Raw genomic sequence first — 16797 nt, 5'->3', positions numbered from 1 at the left:
TTTAAATCAATAACGAGCAACTTAAAGTAAACGATAAAAATAAATACGAATTTTACTATGTACGACCTAACAAAAACCTTAACGATTCTAAGAACGACTTAACAAAAAAATAATTCCGAAGGTGTCAAAGTACTTAGCAAACTTCGAATTATTTTTGGTACGAGTTTGTACTTCACGCTATTTTTGAAACCAAAAACGCAGAATCAAAATTTCTGAAAAATCAATTTTTAAACCCCGATATCTGTTATGCATCGTCCGATTTAATAACGGATTTTAGTTTTGTACTCATCATGAAAATTACCGTAGGTTACATATCTTTAATTTTTAATATGAAAAACAATGAAAAACTAAAACAAGAGGCAAATGGGCCACATCGCTCACCTGAGGAACAATAGGTATGATAAAATCAGCTTAATGGAGTCACAATGCAAACTACCTGGACAATGTACAATACATGTAGATCCTGTATAAATAAAATTCATTTTCCCCCTAAATATTCTTATGTTTATAATCATTAGTTCCTTTTCTAAAATGATGATTTTATATTGATTTATAGTCATATCGCATGTTGAGTATTGCAGTTCTCAAAAAGATCCTTAACAATAGTTTACATATGGGATATAAACCTACATCAAACTCTGAACCTTCTTGTGAGGCCAAAGAACTGTCCTGGGGCCAACGTCTTAACAATTATAAAGAATCATCTGGCTGGTTAGTTTCTGAGAAGAAGATTTTTAAATCTTTACTCTATATATTCCTATGTTAAACTTTGACCCCCCCCCCCCCCCACCCATTGTGGCCCAAACCTATCCCCGGGGTCATGATTTTCACAACTTTGTATCTACACTACCTGAGGATGCTTCCACATAAGTTTCAGCTTTCCTGGCTGATTAGTTTCTGAGAAAAAGATTTTTAAAGATTTTCTCTATATATTCCTATGTAAAAATCAATTCCCCCATTGTGACCCCACCATACCACCTGGGACTATGATTTGAACAAACTTGAATCTACACTACCTGAGGATGCTTCCACTTTAATTTGTGCTTTTCTGGCCTAATAGTTTTTGAGAAGAAGATTTTCAAAGATTTTCTCTATATATTCCTATGTAAAACTTGATTTGATTTGAACATATTTTATTGTATACATATATAAAAGATACATATACAAATGGTTAGGACACAAGTTCTGACAACTTACTAGGTCTTTACCATGTAAAAGCTGAAACTATGTAAAACTTGATCCCCCTCTTATGGCCCCTCCCTACCCCCGGGGACCATGATTTGAACAAACTTGAATCTACACTACCTGAGGATGCCTCCACACAAGTTAAAGCTTTTCAGGCCGAATAGTTTTTGAGAAGAAGATTTTTGAAAAAAACCAACAAATTTTCAATAATTCTCAATTATCTCCCCTTCAAAGAGGGCGTGGCCCTTCATTTGAACAAACTTGAATCCCCTTCACCTAGTGGTGGTGCTTAGTGCAAAATTTGGTTGAAATCTGCCCAGTGGTTCTTGAAAAGAAGATGAAAATATGAAAAGTTTACAACAACGACAAATTGTGATCAGAAAAGCTCACTTGAGCCTTTGGCTCAGGTGAGCTAAAAACAAAATAAAAGAAACATAATTGCATACTTTTATTGAAAAACAAATTTTCACAGCTAACAATTGTAAATTACTTTAAACAGCCATAATTTTGTTTGTTATAATTTCTTATCAAACACAAACCACAACAAGGCATGATGCTTTCTTAAAGTTCCATTACAGTAACTGTTCATGAATTATCCGATTTAATTTTTACTGGTAAATAGTCTGTAGAACACATTAAGGAATATGCATGTGGGTAGAGATGACAGGTTAACCTCAAGAGCTGAAAAAAATCAACAGGTAAAAACCATGTGGCCACCAATAGCTGAAATTAAAAAAATCAATAAGCTGTGTTAATACATGTACCGGTACTAATAATAGCTGTGTTTACATTAACATATGTATAGTATTTCTGAAAAAAAATACACTGACCATGCCGTGTAATTAGTATGACATATCCCGATACGTGACATTAGATGGCACAGGACAGTTTTGTTGATACTTTCATTGTAGCCTGGGGACGTGTGTTTTCGGAACCCTGTAACTAGAATTTCCTCAGTTCCCATTCAGCACAAATACCTTTAATTCACTCTTTATAAGGCCAAACACCAATTTCTGAAGAAAATTACTAGTCAAAACCTGTAAAATTTTCTACATACTGGTTTTAATGAGATTTTGACCCTTCCATATTTTGCTAATTTTTCATGATTTTTCAGCTTTTTAGACCTCCCCCAGCCAATTCCCTGCAAAGGGTTGACCTTCCGTACCATGTGCATGTTGCACCATCACATGTCAGAAACTTACCGGTGTATAGTTTATAATGTCCCATCCACCTACTTTTCGTGTAATTTACCCTCCCGTCTGTAACTTGCATTTTCACTGTCTAAAGTCAACACAACAGTCATAGCCGCAGGTTTCACATTTTACTTCTGAATCTCATGTACCTAACATATGGAGCCTACATATTGAATATCAATTTCAACAAGAGACATCCCTCTAAGTAATGATAATCATTAAAAATCATTTCATGAAATTTAGCAACACTCATAAGCCTTTAAGTACAGCAACTCTCAATTTTACAAAAATATTGACGGGTACTTTATCCGAAACTGTCCCTTGCTACCTTTAACTTACACTAACATTCTCTGAAAAGTCATCTTGTCTTAAACTTACAAAGCTTATGCTATTCTGAGAAAAAGTATACCTCATTTTGCCAATTCCATTAAGGATTAAAAAAAATATGGCCATTTAAGTGAACCCAGCATTTCCACTTTCCTCTATTTAACAAAGATTCATAGGGCTCTACATAAATAAAGCATCTTTACCTCATCTTATAGAGGTCAACTATTTTTAACCTCCCTAAATAAGAAACCTTATTCAAAACTACATACATATACATGATATTATCATGACAAAAGTATCACATCACTTAGAAATACCCTTACATGTATACCCTCCCCCCATTTTTTGATTTTCCAAAGAAGCATTAATTTGAACACTTTAACCTTAATATTATGAAACTTGTGGCAATTCCCTTAAGTCATTTCTCACACATATTTAAAAACAACCATCACTGATATGGAAAATTGATCTTTTCTTGGTAAATGGATGTAATGTAACATTTTTTTTCACAAAAAGACATGCCGCCATACATGTGATTTCTTGTTTTCATGAAACAGTAAGCTTATAATCATATTTAGTGAATATCTTATTTATTCTTGTTTCTAGTCTCCTTTCAACTTTGCTAAAATAGTAAGACCTACCAGTGTGATGTCTGCTCTTAATTAAAATGAAATTCAAACACAACCGGGTACCTGGGGACGGATGAGAATTCCATGATAAATGTTCAAATTTTACATGTTTTCCTACATTTTTGATGCATATATACAATAAAAGGGTAAACATTTGTTGTTTCTTGATCATTTCGAGAGTAATTATTATAGCAGATGTTATTTCAAGGTCAAATGTACATTTACATATCCAACATGTAATGGTAATGGAGACAATTGGAAAGGGGGGGGGGGGGGGGCATGGCTTTTTGAATTCTGTAAATATATCTAAAATATCACTTTTGGATAGGAAGGAGCAAAAACTTGAGTTTTTTGACATATTGTATACTTTGATAACTGCATTTGTCTACATGTGAATTTTATTTGAAAGAAAAATATGCTGTTTTAAAAAAATTGAGTTATATAAGTCAGGTTGCTTAATGTTATTTCATGAAATCAGACAGCAAAATTGCTGCAAATTTATCATTTAAATAATTCAATTGATCAAAACTCTTTTACTGTGCAGTATTAATTCTTATCTCGGTAATTAACTTAAGCCTATTAATTGTCATCAGGATAGGAAATACCTACTTTCTAAGCCAATTTACTCTAGTGGTGGTCATTCTACACATTTAAAAGGCATTTACTTCCCGTGTATATTATAGCTAATAAATCATGTAATGACATATACAATGTATAACCAACAAAATCATCCATTTTCCCAAAATAGACTACTTTTGGTACAAAATCCATTCAAAATTACAGTTAAATGAGAAATCTGAAAATACCATGTAGTCTTGTTCAAAACTTACACTAACATTCTCTGAAAAGTCATCTTGTCTTCAACTTACAAAGCTTATGCTATTCTGAGAAAAAGTATACCTCATTATGCCAATTCCATTAAGGATTAAGAAAAATATGGCCATTTAAGTGAACCCAGCATTTCCACTTTCTTCTATTTAACACAGATTTATAGGGCTCTCCATAAATAAAGCATCTTTACCTAATCTTTTAGAGGTCAACTGTTGTTCAACCTCCCTAAATAAGAAACCTTATTCAAAACAACATACATATACATGATATTATCATGACAAAAGCATCACATCACTTAGAAATACCCTTACATGTATACCCTCCCCCTATTTTTTGATTTTCCTAAGAAGCATTAGTTTGAACACTTTAACCAAATATCATGAAATTTAAATGCTTCTATTCTGATCAATTGAATTTTTAACCAGCGTGAAATTAAAACCATCGCAATTGATACTTTAGTAAAAATCATGAAAATTTAACACGGTGGAATTAAAACGACTTACAGTATTTCATCCGAACAGCCTCAAAGTATAATTTTCTGCTATACCATTTTTTTTAAATGAATTCTACTGGGGTTTTTTTTTTGCAAATAAATTTAGCGAGGATTTTTTTCTCTTTTCTTATTAATGACAGGTTTTAAATACAATATTATGTTTAGTATGTATAAAATTCCATAAACAATTTTACAAAGCTTTGGATTTTAGTTGCACAATGAAAAAATGAGGGATTGCACGATAATACATGCTCATTTTGAAATTTAAAGCATTGTTGATTTCTTTTCCTAGATAGAGATATGCACAAAATGATGTTGCTCTGTGATGCTTAGCCAAGATTAAAAGCATGAGAGAGAGAAAGAGAGAGAGAGAGATCGAGATCTGAGGCACATGTAGTAAAAATTATTACATACATTTGTCTTACTGTAAAAACTGTTTACAATGTAGATGTGTTCTGCATGTAAAGTTTACCTAAAATGAATCAATAAAATTCAATATACCGGTATATAAAAGATAACCTAATCTCAAAGAATTTACAATGTTCTGTGAAATAATCAAATCTTGAGAAGAATGTTTTATAGATATCAGGGAACATTAACCTAAAATATTAACTTAAAGTTCTTTTCATCTTGCACTCTGATTTACATGCTCTTTCACAGGCGATAATCATGTATAACGGCGAGCCAGGCAAAAGTTCTAATTTTAATTAGACTGAATATTTTCCATGTCAAATATATTTATTTAATTAAGCACAAGCCTGTCTGAGTTCTTTAATTCATTAATTAAGTGGAGGTAATATGGTAAAGATCTGCTATTTTGAAATATTTAGGGTAAAGTTATCATCATGCAAACATGCACTCTATTTACAACATTCTACTCTTGTGTGCCTTTGGACCCCCACCCTTTTAATTGCACTGTTTTACAATGTGTGGTGTGTTGTTCAATACAAAATAAGACATACAGATACATAATAATAAATAGAAATTCAAACGAGTAGTGTGCAAAACATACACGTGAAAATACATTGGACAGATAATATCCCGAGATTTCTCTGACTCAAATGCCCGCTTTTTATATTGTTACGCACGTCAAAAGCGGAGGTTAGAGTAAGAGGAATGTCGGATTAGATTGAAAAGTGCACAAACACTTTGAAAAGAAAAAGTCAATACGACATATCCTGTATTGAAACATACCTTTATAATCTGTCATGCGTTAGTTGAGCTGAAATTTCCACTATCGCCGTCTTGCAGGCCATTCTTCTGACACACCGCTATCGGCTGTTGTTCGCAGTCAAAACATGGCGAGTTGACATGGTGAATCGTACGATAATTATTTCGATTAAAACTAATCAGACTAATTAAAACTAACAACGTAATTATCGACCGAATTAACGAAATTGTTTCAATAAACACTCTGATTAACTATATAAAAAAGGAGTTCGGTTTTATGACCTGTACGAAATCTTTTCAGCAGGAGTTACTTTAAGTGTGAATTTTGCACTATTTTCTAAACCAATAACGAGGAATCAACATTTCCGGAAAAACCAATATTTAAACCCCGATATCTCCGCAATGCAGTATTCGATTTTAAAACGAATTGAAGTTTTGTATTTAGCTTTGCAAACTATACAGTATGCTTATAATTTTATGTTTTTTACAAAGTTTTATGATCAGTACGAATTGTTACAGTAGAAGTTACTTTCAGTGTGAATTTTGCACTATTTTTGAAACCAAGAACGCGGCATCAAAATTTCCGGGAAAATCAGTTTTTAAACCCCGATATCTCTGTAATGCATCCTCTGAATTTTAAACAGTTTTCAGCATTAGACTCAGCTTGAAAAGCTCTACAAAATAGGTATACGTTTTTTGTTCGATCAAAAAATTCATTTTTTCAAAAAATTTGATTCGCTTCCAGTTTCGAACGCAAGTGACAGATTTTTATTATATAGCTTCATTACAGAGGTAAATTGACCAAATCATAACCATTGAAAATTTCAAGCCTCTATCCTAAAGCGTTTTTGAGAAAAGTCCCGGACAAAATGACTTTTTTAAAAATGACGTCACACCAAAACAGAAGTGACGTTGTCTTTAAGACTTTAACATCTTTGAGGGACGATAACTTGCTAAAATCTCTGGAAGTTTCATTGAAATCGGTTGAAAACTTTTTGAGTTATGAAGCAAAAAAGGAGTCAGAAAAAAAAGAAAAAGTATAATAATAATAAAAAGAAACCGAAGAAAAACAAAAGGGTCTTCCGTTGGAAAACGGAAGACCCTAATAAGAAAAGTGAAAAAGAAACAATAGAATAATAGAAGGGTCTTCCGCTGAAGACGGAAGACCCTAATAAGAATAAAGAAAAAGAAACCGTAGAATAACAAGAGGGTCTTCCGTTGGAAACGGAAGACCCTAAAAACATATTTTGATTCAGTCCTACTAAGGAAATAAACTTAATTTATATGCAAGTATTTTTACAACAAATTTGAATCCTTTGCCATTTTAGGCAAATAGGAAGTTGAATAAAGTTGGAGATGTTTCAAAAAATGTTTCATGCGCGAAAATTATGCGCGTACGGTTCGCTGTAGAATTCACGTTATTCCTATATAAAAGCAGTAAAATTTTCTTAAATTTTTTTAAAAAGACATTCAGTATAACAAAATAAATAGTGCCTGTTTGGGAGGATAACAGTTGAAATTGACACCCCTCGAAAACCATTGTCAACCTCCGCTTCACGTCGGTTGACAATGGTTTTCTCGGAGTGTCAATTTCGACTGTTACCCTTCCAAACAGGCACTATTTATATAATAGTACCCGCCTGGAAGATAATGATATCATTTTAAATGGGTAGCACAGACGTATCCATCAAAAATGTGTACTAATCAGTGTCTAAAACATGTAGTTTTGAATCAATTTGATTTTCCCAGATTTCCACTCAGCCACAAACAGTTTGTCGTTGGTGTCCACACATAAACCGAACGGACAACATATATCGCAGTTGTCAATGTAGCGGAGGAACTGTCCGTCCTGATCAAGGATATGGATACTGTGGTTGTTACAGTCAGCCGTCAGGATCCGACCCTGGCTGTCTGTAGTGATGCCGTAAGGACTAAATGATCAGGTGGCAGTAGTGGAGTGTCCATTGTATGTAAAGAGATATCTTCCTACCCGGCTTACCACTACTACTGCACCGGCCCAACAGAAAGACACACAGATATCTTCGTTCCTATTTTCATTAATGTATTTTATGCCACCAGGTGAATACAGAGGAAGACCGTTTGTATCAAACTGGACACTTTGTTTCTCCTTTCCTTTTGAGCCACAGTAACGCACGACTTTTGATTCTCTGTTATTATCACTGTCCATGATTACCAGGAGGTCACCAGAGGCAGTCTTACAGACACCATGGGGTCTCCATTTTCTTAATTTTATCTCCTGTATCTGTTTTTCTTTTACTATGTTCAGAGTTTGAACAATGTAATCAGTATATGCTAGATAGCCTTTCTTTGTTATTGCAATGTCATTTGGCTTATTCCCTGACTTGGTTTCGATTGACTTCACTAATTCTCCTTGAAGATTAAAGAGTCTCATGATATGGTCATCGCTGCAAGTCCAAACTTCATGATCACTCTGACAACACACACTGTACAGCCGATTTATTTCTTCATGTTCAGTTTTTATATCTCTGATTGTTCCTGGTTTTTCAGTTTCTAATCTTTCATTCGGATAAAAATCACGAGAAGCAAAATTTACTGCAAAACCATGTTCATCTGATAATAAGAGAGAACCAAACTGTTGATAGATATGTTCTTTTTCGATCTTTTGGGGCGTAAATATACCCCTTGGTGCAGCCGATTTTCGTAAAGGATGTATTTCTTTAAAATCACTATTCCGGGATTTATATGCAAAAGTAAAACTTACATCATTGGACTCTAAAACTGTTTGGAGATCTGTTATAAACTGTGTGATTTCAGACATTATGCAAGTGATGTTAATTTCCTCTCCACATAAGACGGCCAAACTGTTGGATTCCATACTATTGACGTCTGTTGTAAGTTTTTTGGTTATTGTATCTATTTCTCTGTGCCAATCATCTCCATGCTTCTTAATTTCTGTTCTCTGTTTCTCAAAGTGTAAATTTATATCGACTTTTTCTGTCTGGATTTTGAAAATAATGTCTTGATATTGTGGATAAATTATTTTCTTCAGTTCTTCTAGATCTCTTAGCAATACTTCTTTTTTCTTCTCGAAACTTTTCAAAATGTCCACTTTTTTATGCTGTTCATGTTCACCAGAAGAAATGCATTGCACACAAATAGGAATGTCGCATTGCTCACAGTAAATCACGCATTGTTTTAAGTGTTTAGAACATGTAAAAGTAGATTCTCGCCTTTTTATTGGCACCACTTTATGGACTTTTGATTCATCTGAAAGATGATCCCCAACACAGGCTTTACACAAATGTATTTGACAAATTTCACAGTGCAAAGAGGTATGTGTCTTACAGACATGACACCGTAACACGTCCTGGGCACAACGACGAGGATCCATGGTCAGACACCATAAATTTGGTTGGACATTGTAGATTTAACTTTTTTCTTAAAATTAAAATAAAAATTTTAATGTTTGGTTTCTCTGCAATGTACTTTTTTTATATATATATTTAAATACAATATATTGCTTACATGAAGTTACATAAATTGTTTTCATAAAAATCTATTCCGAAGTTATCAAAGGTTCATTGAATATTTTGCTTAGAAATGAAGCTCAAATAAAATCAACTAAACAGCTATACATACATTACAATTGGTGAAATATAAAATTCACGTCAAATTAATAGCAATTCCTTCTAAATAAGCGAAGCAAAACACCCTCAAGCCCTAAACTGAGAACTCAGAAAATATAAAGTGAGAACCACGTGTAACAAAGTTCTTATAGTACCACAATACCATTATTTTCTATTCAATCATATCACCATATCATTTATAAGCTATGTAGTGTACGTGTTGTATTAATATATAAAATTTAATAGTCAAAGCTTAAACAACATCGATCTTGTTATCAATAATATATATACTTACCGTCAGCTGTTTGTTCAATAAACGATGTTATTTCCCTCTAGACTTATTATAGGCGTTTCACCTGCAGTTGTGATAAAATAAACCTTGGCCTGTTTCAGCAATTAGATATTTTACTTGTAATGAAAATGAAATACAGTCTACAGGCTTTCATTGATTTTGATGATAATGTATGTTGCTGGAAGTAAAACATATAAACTATACAGTTAAATTATCCATGGTGCCACAAACAATTTCCCGATTAATTCAGGAAACAATCTATGGGAAAATATAAATTTGCTTATATTGGTGCTTCAGATCCACTTTCGCTGGTGTTTGAACTCAGGGTCGTTCGAACCCACCGTCTTAGCAGTGAGCAGCTAGTGCGCTAACCACTTGTCGTCTAGGCAAGACAAAATCTTGCTTTTGTTGACAACCGAAACCTAGCGCACTGTACGGTTTTTCAATTGAGGTAAAATGCAGAAAAACGACAATCTGAGAAGATCGTGGCGATACACACTGTAGAGATATATACATGTTCATATTTTAAGTACAAACATTGCAATGACTCTAAATTTGACAAAGATTCATAATTTAGATAGATCAATCATAAAAGATATTCGTCATTTTGGAGCTCCCTAGGTTTTGTTTGTCTTTTACAGAGAGATGTTCTCTTGCCTAAACCGAGAGTTACACACGTGTTGCTATTAAGCAAAGTGTGTGAATTGAAAAAACCCATCAAAGAGTCAGGGAAATTTCCGTGTGTTTCCTATATATATCTACATTGTTCCTAACAACTCTGCAGCTGGGTAGCGGTAAAATGTTTCGTTCTTTTAATTTTTAGCTATTATATGACATATTTATAGTAGTAACAAAGGAGGTTTTAATACATAGGTGTATCTTGAAAGCCATAACATACTGCAAAGTGTTATTTGTCGTACGCAAGTTTATGAATCAATTTAATTGCTTATTAAACGGATTTTCACATCCTCATTCGTTCAGGAAAATTTTTGTGACTCATTACCATGTGCTGAAAACTGCAAGTTTAAATTTTCTAAGTTGGTATGGTACACCTATTAATATTAATGATGTGGATAAAAGTACATTACATGATTTGATTGACCCTTTTCGGTATAAGGTCATGTACCCTTTCAATTGGGAATTTTTGATCGACAAATTGCTCTACTGGGAAAACAGTTTTATGATATATGACTCAACACAAGTTAGCAAAAAACCAAACATTATATACAGTTTTCCTGGTTTACATTTGCATATAACATGATTGCTCATTAAATTAATGTTTTCATCAATATATGCAATACTTAAAAGAACGCTAAGACATTTTGATTGATATCTGAAAGGGTGTGTTATTTAGCATAGTTACAAAATCAGCATTTAATCGTTCATATTGTATAACACAATAATACACATTGTTTGAGAATTTTTTCAACGGGGTTTAGGGAAAAAAACTGTCAATTTTTAATATGGAATAGGTCAAATCAAAGGACCCGCGTGCAATGGATATTATCCCCTGCATTATAATCAAATTACGTTCACCTGTTTAAAATTTTACACTATTTGCCCCTAAAATAATTTTTTAATTTAAGGAAAAAATGATATTTATAAAAATTCCAGCGGTGTTCAAAAACATAACTAACAGACGCATAGCTACGTTCAATCCCACTACGCCTCATGGCTAGGTAATCTATTTTCGCAAGATAAAGGTTATAAAATTAAACTTGATTTCATTGTTTATTCGATAAGAATTACGTCAAAAAAATAGAAGTCCCCCCAACAATTGTTCAAGTAGCGCAGCGGATTAATTATTTTAAAAATGTCAGCTGTCACAATTACTTTAAGACGTATATCTGGTTAAATATTGTAAAATTTGAAAAATTCTAAACCGGTAAAAGTATATCAATCATAGTGCACTCTAATTCACATTAATATCAACAGATGACCATACCACCTTGAGTTCTATTCTCAAATCGTATCTGAATAATGTAAGTGGTACACATGCCGGTACAAGTAGCATAGTCTATACAGATAGTGTGAGGAAAGTTTGATAAATGTTTTTGTGCCATAAGTTTGATTGTTTGATGGTAATCAGCAGGGTGGAAACATATAGTTCTGGATCTTTTTAACCACTCCCGATTTCCACTCAGCCACAAAAAGGTTGTCTTTTGTATCCAAACATAAACCGTATGGAAAACATAAACCGCAGTTGTCAATGTAGCGGAGGAACTGTCCGTCCTGATCAAGGATGTGGATACTGTGATTGTCACAGGATGCAAAACACAGTTTTATATGTAACGTTATAAGGACGTTTTCAGATGAGGGGCAAGCAAAACTGACCCCTAAAAAATTAATTGTAAAAACATGTTACATATATATCTATGTATCAATAGAAAGATAAAATCGTGAATTTTTTAAATATTTAAAAATAATGCACATATAACTTAATGCTAGAATTTATTTGGCTCTCAAAACATGCGGAAAATAGATAAAAGGATGCCTCTAAATGCAGTACACCCATGCATTTTAGGCTCCCTCTAAAAGCAGAATGCAACCAAATCAGCCATTTTAATTTCAGTACATTTTCAAGAACAAGTCCTTAAGCATCTTTTCATAGTATTTTCAGGGTACATTCGGCAGCTTTTTAAAGAGCTATGTTACCCGCTAAAAAAATCATGAAATTCTGCATGTGTAAAATCCGGATGTTTTTGGAGTTACCTCCCTTTATTTTAGAGTCTCACAAAATTAATTTTTAAAAATGTTCTACATACTTTTTTCATGTATTGGAAAGATAAGATAATCCACTATATTATGCAACTGAGAATTTAAACAATTAATTTTCATGTATACCGAGTAAAAATAGCAGGAAAATCCCTACCCATCATGCTTTTCCCCAGAGAAAAACCCCCTGGATTTTATACGAAACTGTGTTTAGCTACCTTAGCGGAAATAAAATATTTTTGTATGCCAATTTTTAATGCTTTGATAGAAAGAAGAGAATATTACAAACATGTTGGTGTACACAAAGTTGAATTTAGTGAAAAAATGGCCGAGATATTGCCATTTAGGTAGAATGTGTAAAATACAAAGATAGACCTTTCGAACACGACTGTGCAGTTCAAAATTCAAAGCTGACTTTCCACTTACTAACTCTGCTTATTTAGTGAATTGAACATAACCAATGGTACTGCGCTTTTGATACTGATATACACAAATTATTCATCAGAAAAAAAATGTGCTCTAATCAGTGTCTAGAACATGTAATTTTGAATCAATTTCATTGTTCCCGATTTCCACTCAGCCACAAACAGGTTGTCGTTGGTGTCCACACATAAACCGTATGAACAACATATATCGCAGTTGTCAATGAAGCGGAGGAACTGCCCGTCCTGATCAAGGATATGGATACTGTGGTTGTTACAGTCAGCCGTCAGGATCCGACCCTGGCTGTCTGTAGTGATGCCGTAAGGATTAAATGATCTGGTGGCAGTAGTGGATGGCCCATTGTATGTAAAGCGATATTTTCCTACTCGGCTGGCCACAACTACTGCACTGGCCCAACAGATAGATACACAGATATCTTCATTCCTATTTTCATTAATGTATTTTATGCCACCAGGTGAATACAGAGGGAGACCGTTAGTATCAAACTGGACACTTTGTTTCTCCTTTCCTTTTGAGCTACAGTAACGCACAACTTTTGATTCTCTGTTATTATCACTGTCCATGATTACCAGGAGGTCACCAGAGGCAGTCGTACAGACACCATGGGGTCTCCATTTCCTTAATTTTATCTCCTGTATCTTTTTTTCTTTTACTATGTTCAGAGTTTGATTAATGTAGTCAGTATATGCTAGATAGCCTTGTTTTGTTATTGCAATGTCCTTTGGTTTATTCCCTGACTTGGTTTCGATTGACTTCACTAATTCTCCTTGAAGGTTGAAGAGTCTCATGATATGGTCATCGCTACACGTCCACACTTCTTGATCACTCTGACAACACACACTGTACAGCCGATTTATTTCTTCATGTTCAGTTTTTATTTTTCTGATTATTCGTGGTTTTTCAGTTCCCGGTCTTTCATTCGGAGAAAAATCATGAGAAGCAAAAATTACTGCAAAACCATGTTCATCTGATAATAAGAGAGAACCAAACTGTTGATAGATATGTTCTTTTTCGATCTTTTGGGGCGTAAATATACCCCTTGGTGGAGCCGATTTCCATAAAGGATGCATTTCTTTAAAATCACTATTACGTGATTTATATGCAAAGGTAAAGCTTATGTCATTGGACTCTAAAACTGTTTGGAGATCTGTTATAAACTGTGTGATTTCAGACATTACGCAAGTGATGTTAATTTCCTCTCCACATAAGGCGGCCAAACTGTTGGATTCCATACTATTGACGTCTGTTGTAAGTTTTTTGGTTATTGTATCTATTTCTCTGTGCCAATCATCTCCATGCTTCTTAATTTCTGTTTTCTGTTTCTCAAAGTGTATACTTATATCGACTTTTTCCGTCTGGATTTTGGAAATAATTTCTTGATATTGTGGATAAATTATTTTTTCCAGTTCTTCTAAATCTCTTTGCAATACTTCTTTTTTCTTCTCAAAACTTTTCAAAATGTCCACTTTTCTATGCTGTTCATGTTCACCAGAAGAAATACATTGCACACAAATAGGAATGTCGCATTGCTCATAGTGAATCACGCATTGTTTTGAGTGTTTAGAATATGTAGGAGTGGATTCTCGTTTTTTTATTGGTACAACTTTATGGTCTTTTGATTCATCTAAAGATGATCCCCAACACACGCTTTACACAAATGAATTTGACAAATTTCACAGTGCAAAAAGGTATGTGTGTCACAGATGTGACACCGTAACACGTCCTGGGCACAACGTCGAGGATCCATGGTCAGACACCGTAAGTTTGGTTAGTCATTGTATTTTTTTCTAAAGATTAACAAAAAACAGTTAGTTACATAAAATTTTATATGGTCAGACACTGTAAGTTTGGTTGGGCATTGTGTGTTTTTTTTCTAAAAATAAACAAAAAACTAATGTTTGGTTTCTTTGCAATTTATATATATATACCACATTACCATTATTCTCTATTAAACATATCATTTATAAGGTATGTAGTGTACTTGTTGTATCAATATATAATATATCAATATATTAAATTTAATAGTCAAAGCTTAAACGGCATCGATCTTGTTATCAATAATATATATCCTTACCGTCAGCTGTTTGTTCAATAGCCGATGTTATTTCCATTTATACTTATTATAAGCGTTTCACCTGCAGTTGTGATAAAATAAACCTTGGCCTGATTCTGCAATTAGATATTTCAATTGTAATAAAAATCAAATACAGTCTAAAGGCTTTCATTGATTTTGATGATACATGTAGGTTGCTGGAAGTAAAACATATAATTATACTATGCAGTTAAATTATTCATGGTGCTACAAATAATCTCCTGATTAATTTGGGAAACGATCTATGGGGAAATATAAATGTTCTTATATTGGTGCTTCAGATCCAATTTCGCCGGGGTTTGAACTCAGAATTGTTGGAACCCATCCTCTTAGCTGTGAGCAGCCAGTGCGCTAACCACTTGTCGTCTAGGCAAGACAAAATCTTTCTTTTGTTGACAACCGAAACCTAGCGCACTGCAGGGTCTTTTCAATTGAGGTAAAATGCAGAAAAACGACAATCTGAGGGGATCGTGGCGATACACACTGTAGAGATATATACATATTATAAGTACAAACATTGCAATGAATATGAATTTGACAAAGATTCATAACTTAGATAGATCAATCACAAAGATATTCGTCTTTTTGGAGCTCCCTAGGTTTTGTTTGTCTTTTACAGAGAGATGTTATCTTGCCTAGACTGAGGTTACACACGTGTTGCTATTAAGCAAAGTGTGTGAATTGAAAAACCCATCAAAGAGTCAGGGAAATTTCCGTGTGTTTCCTATATCTGCATTGTTTCTAACAGTTCTGCAGCTGGGTAGCGGTAAAATGTTTCGTTCTTTTAATTTTTAGCTATTATATGACATATTTATAGTAGTAACAAAGTAGTTTTTAATACACATGTGTATCTTGAAAGCCATAACAGACTGCAAAGTGTTATTTGCCGTACGCAAGTTTATGAATCAATTTAATTGCTTATTAAACGGAGTTTCACATCCTCACTCGTTCGGGAAATTTTTTATGACGCATTATCATGTGCTTAAAACTGCAGGTTTAAATTTTCTAAGTTGGTATGGAACACCTTTCAATATTAATGATGTGGATAACAGTACATTACATGATTTGATTGACCCTTTTCGGTATAAGGTCATGTACCCTTTCAATTGGGAATTTTTGATCGACAAATTGCTCTACTGGGAAAACAGTTTTAAGATATGTGACTCAACACAATTTAGCAAAAAACCAAACATTATATACAGTTTTCTGGGTTTACATTTGCATATAACATGATTGCTCATTAAATTAATGTTTTTATCAATATATACAATACTTAACAGAACGCTAAGATATTTTGATTGATATCTCAAAGGGTGTGTTATTTAGCATAGTTACAAAATCAGCATTTTATCGTTCATGTTGTATAACACAATAATACACATTAAGTTTGAGATTTTTTTCAACGGGGTTTAGGAAAAAAAAGGTCAATTTTCAATGTGGAATATGTCATAGTACAGGACCCGCGTGCAATGGATATTATCCCCTGCATGGTAATCAAATTACGTTCACCTGTTTAGAATTTTACAATATTTGCCCCAAACATATATATATATATATATATTTAGATTTTATTAAAAGTATTATTTATAAAAATTCCAGCGGCATTCGAAACATAACTAACATATGCATAGCTACGCTCAATCCCAATGCGCTTCATGGCTAGGTAATCTATTTTCGAAAGAAAAAGGTTATAAAATTATATACTTTATTTTATTGTTTATTCGATAAGAAGTACGTCACAATATTAGTAGCCCCTTGACAATTGTACATGTAGCGCAGCGGGTTAATTATTTAAAAAATTTCAGCTGTCAAAAACTT

The 16797-nt window shown here is 33.5% G+C and overlaps 1 protein-coding gene, 1 long non-coding RNA gene and 1 pseudogene across 2 annotated transcripts; all 3 read right to left on the bottom strand.

Moving 5' to 3' along the window:
• Positions 1 to 1619: 1619 nt before the first annotated feature.
• On the bottom strand, positions 1620 to 6158 carry LOC128159870 (uncharacterized). The gene is made up of 2 exons (XR_008240191.1): positions 5853 to 6158; positions 1620 to 1908 (listed from the first exon to the last, which is right to left on the bottom strand). It is a non-coding gene; the product is annotated as an uncharacterized LOC128159870 (long non-coding RNA).
• A 1306-nt stretch (positions 6159 to 7464) lies between these two features.
• Positions 7465 to 9889, bottom strand: LOC128159865 (uncharacterized). Its single transcript, XM_052823080.1, has 2 exons — positions 9732 to 9889; positions 7465 to 9248 (listed from the first exon to the last, which is right to left on the bottom strand). The coding sequence occupies exon 2, from the start codon at positions 9199 to 9201 to the stop codon at positions 7768 to 7770; it is 1434 nt and encodes a 477-aa protein (XP_052679040.1). The 5' UTR covers positions 9202 to 9248; positions 9732 to 9889; the 3' UTR covers positions 7465 to 7767.
• Positions 9890 to 12973: 3084 nt separating this feature from the next.
• On the bottom strand, positions 12974 to 14634 carry LOC128159864 (tripartite motif-containing protein 2-like; annotated as a pseudogene).
• Between the last annotated feature and the right edge of the window lie 2163 nt (positions 14635 to 16797).

This window comes from Crassostrea angulata, chromosome 8 (assembly GCF_025612915.1).
Source record: "Crassostrea angulata isolate pt1a10 chromosome 8, ASM2561291v2, whole genome shotgun sequence".
NCBI lineage: Eukaryota > Metazoa > Mollusca > Bivalvia > Ostreida > Ostreidae > Magallana > Magallana angulata.
Note: the sequence above shows the minus strand (reverse complement) of the source record. Positions and strands in the feature narration are given on the sequence as shown.

Bases quoted from the DNA above. Each gene is read 5' to 3' on its own strand.
- LOC128159865 (XM_052823080.1), bottom strand. From the start codon at position 9,201: ATGGATCCTCGTCGTTGTGCCCAGGACGTGTTACGGTGTCATGTCTGT.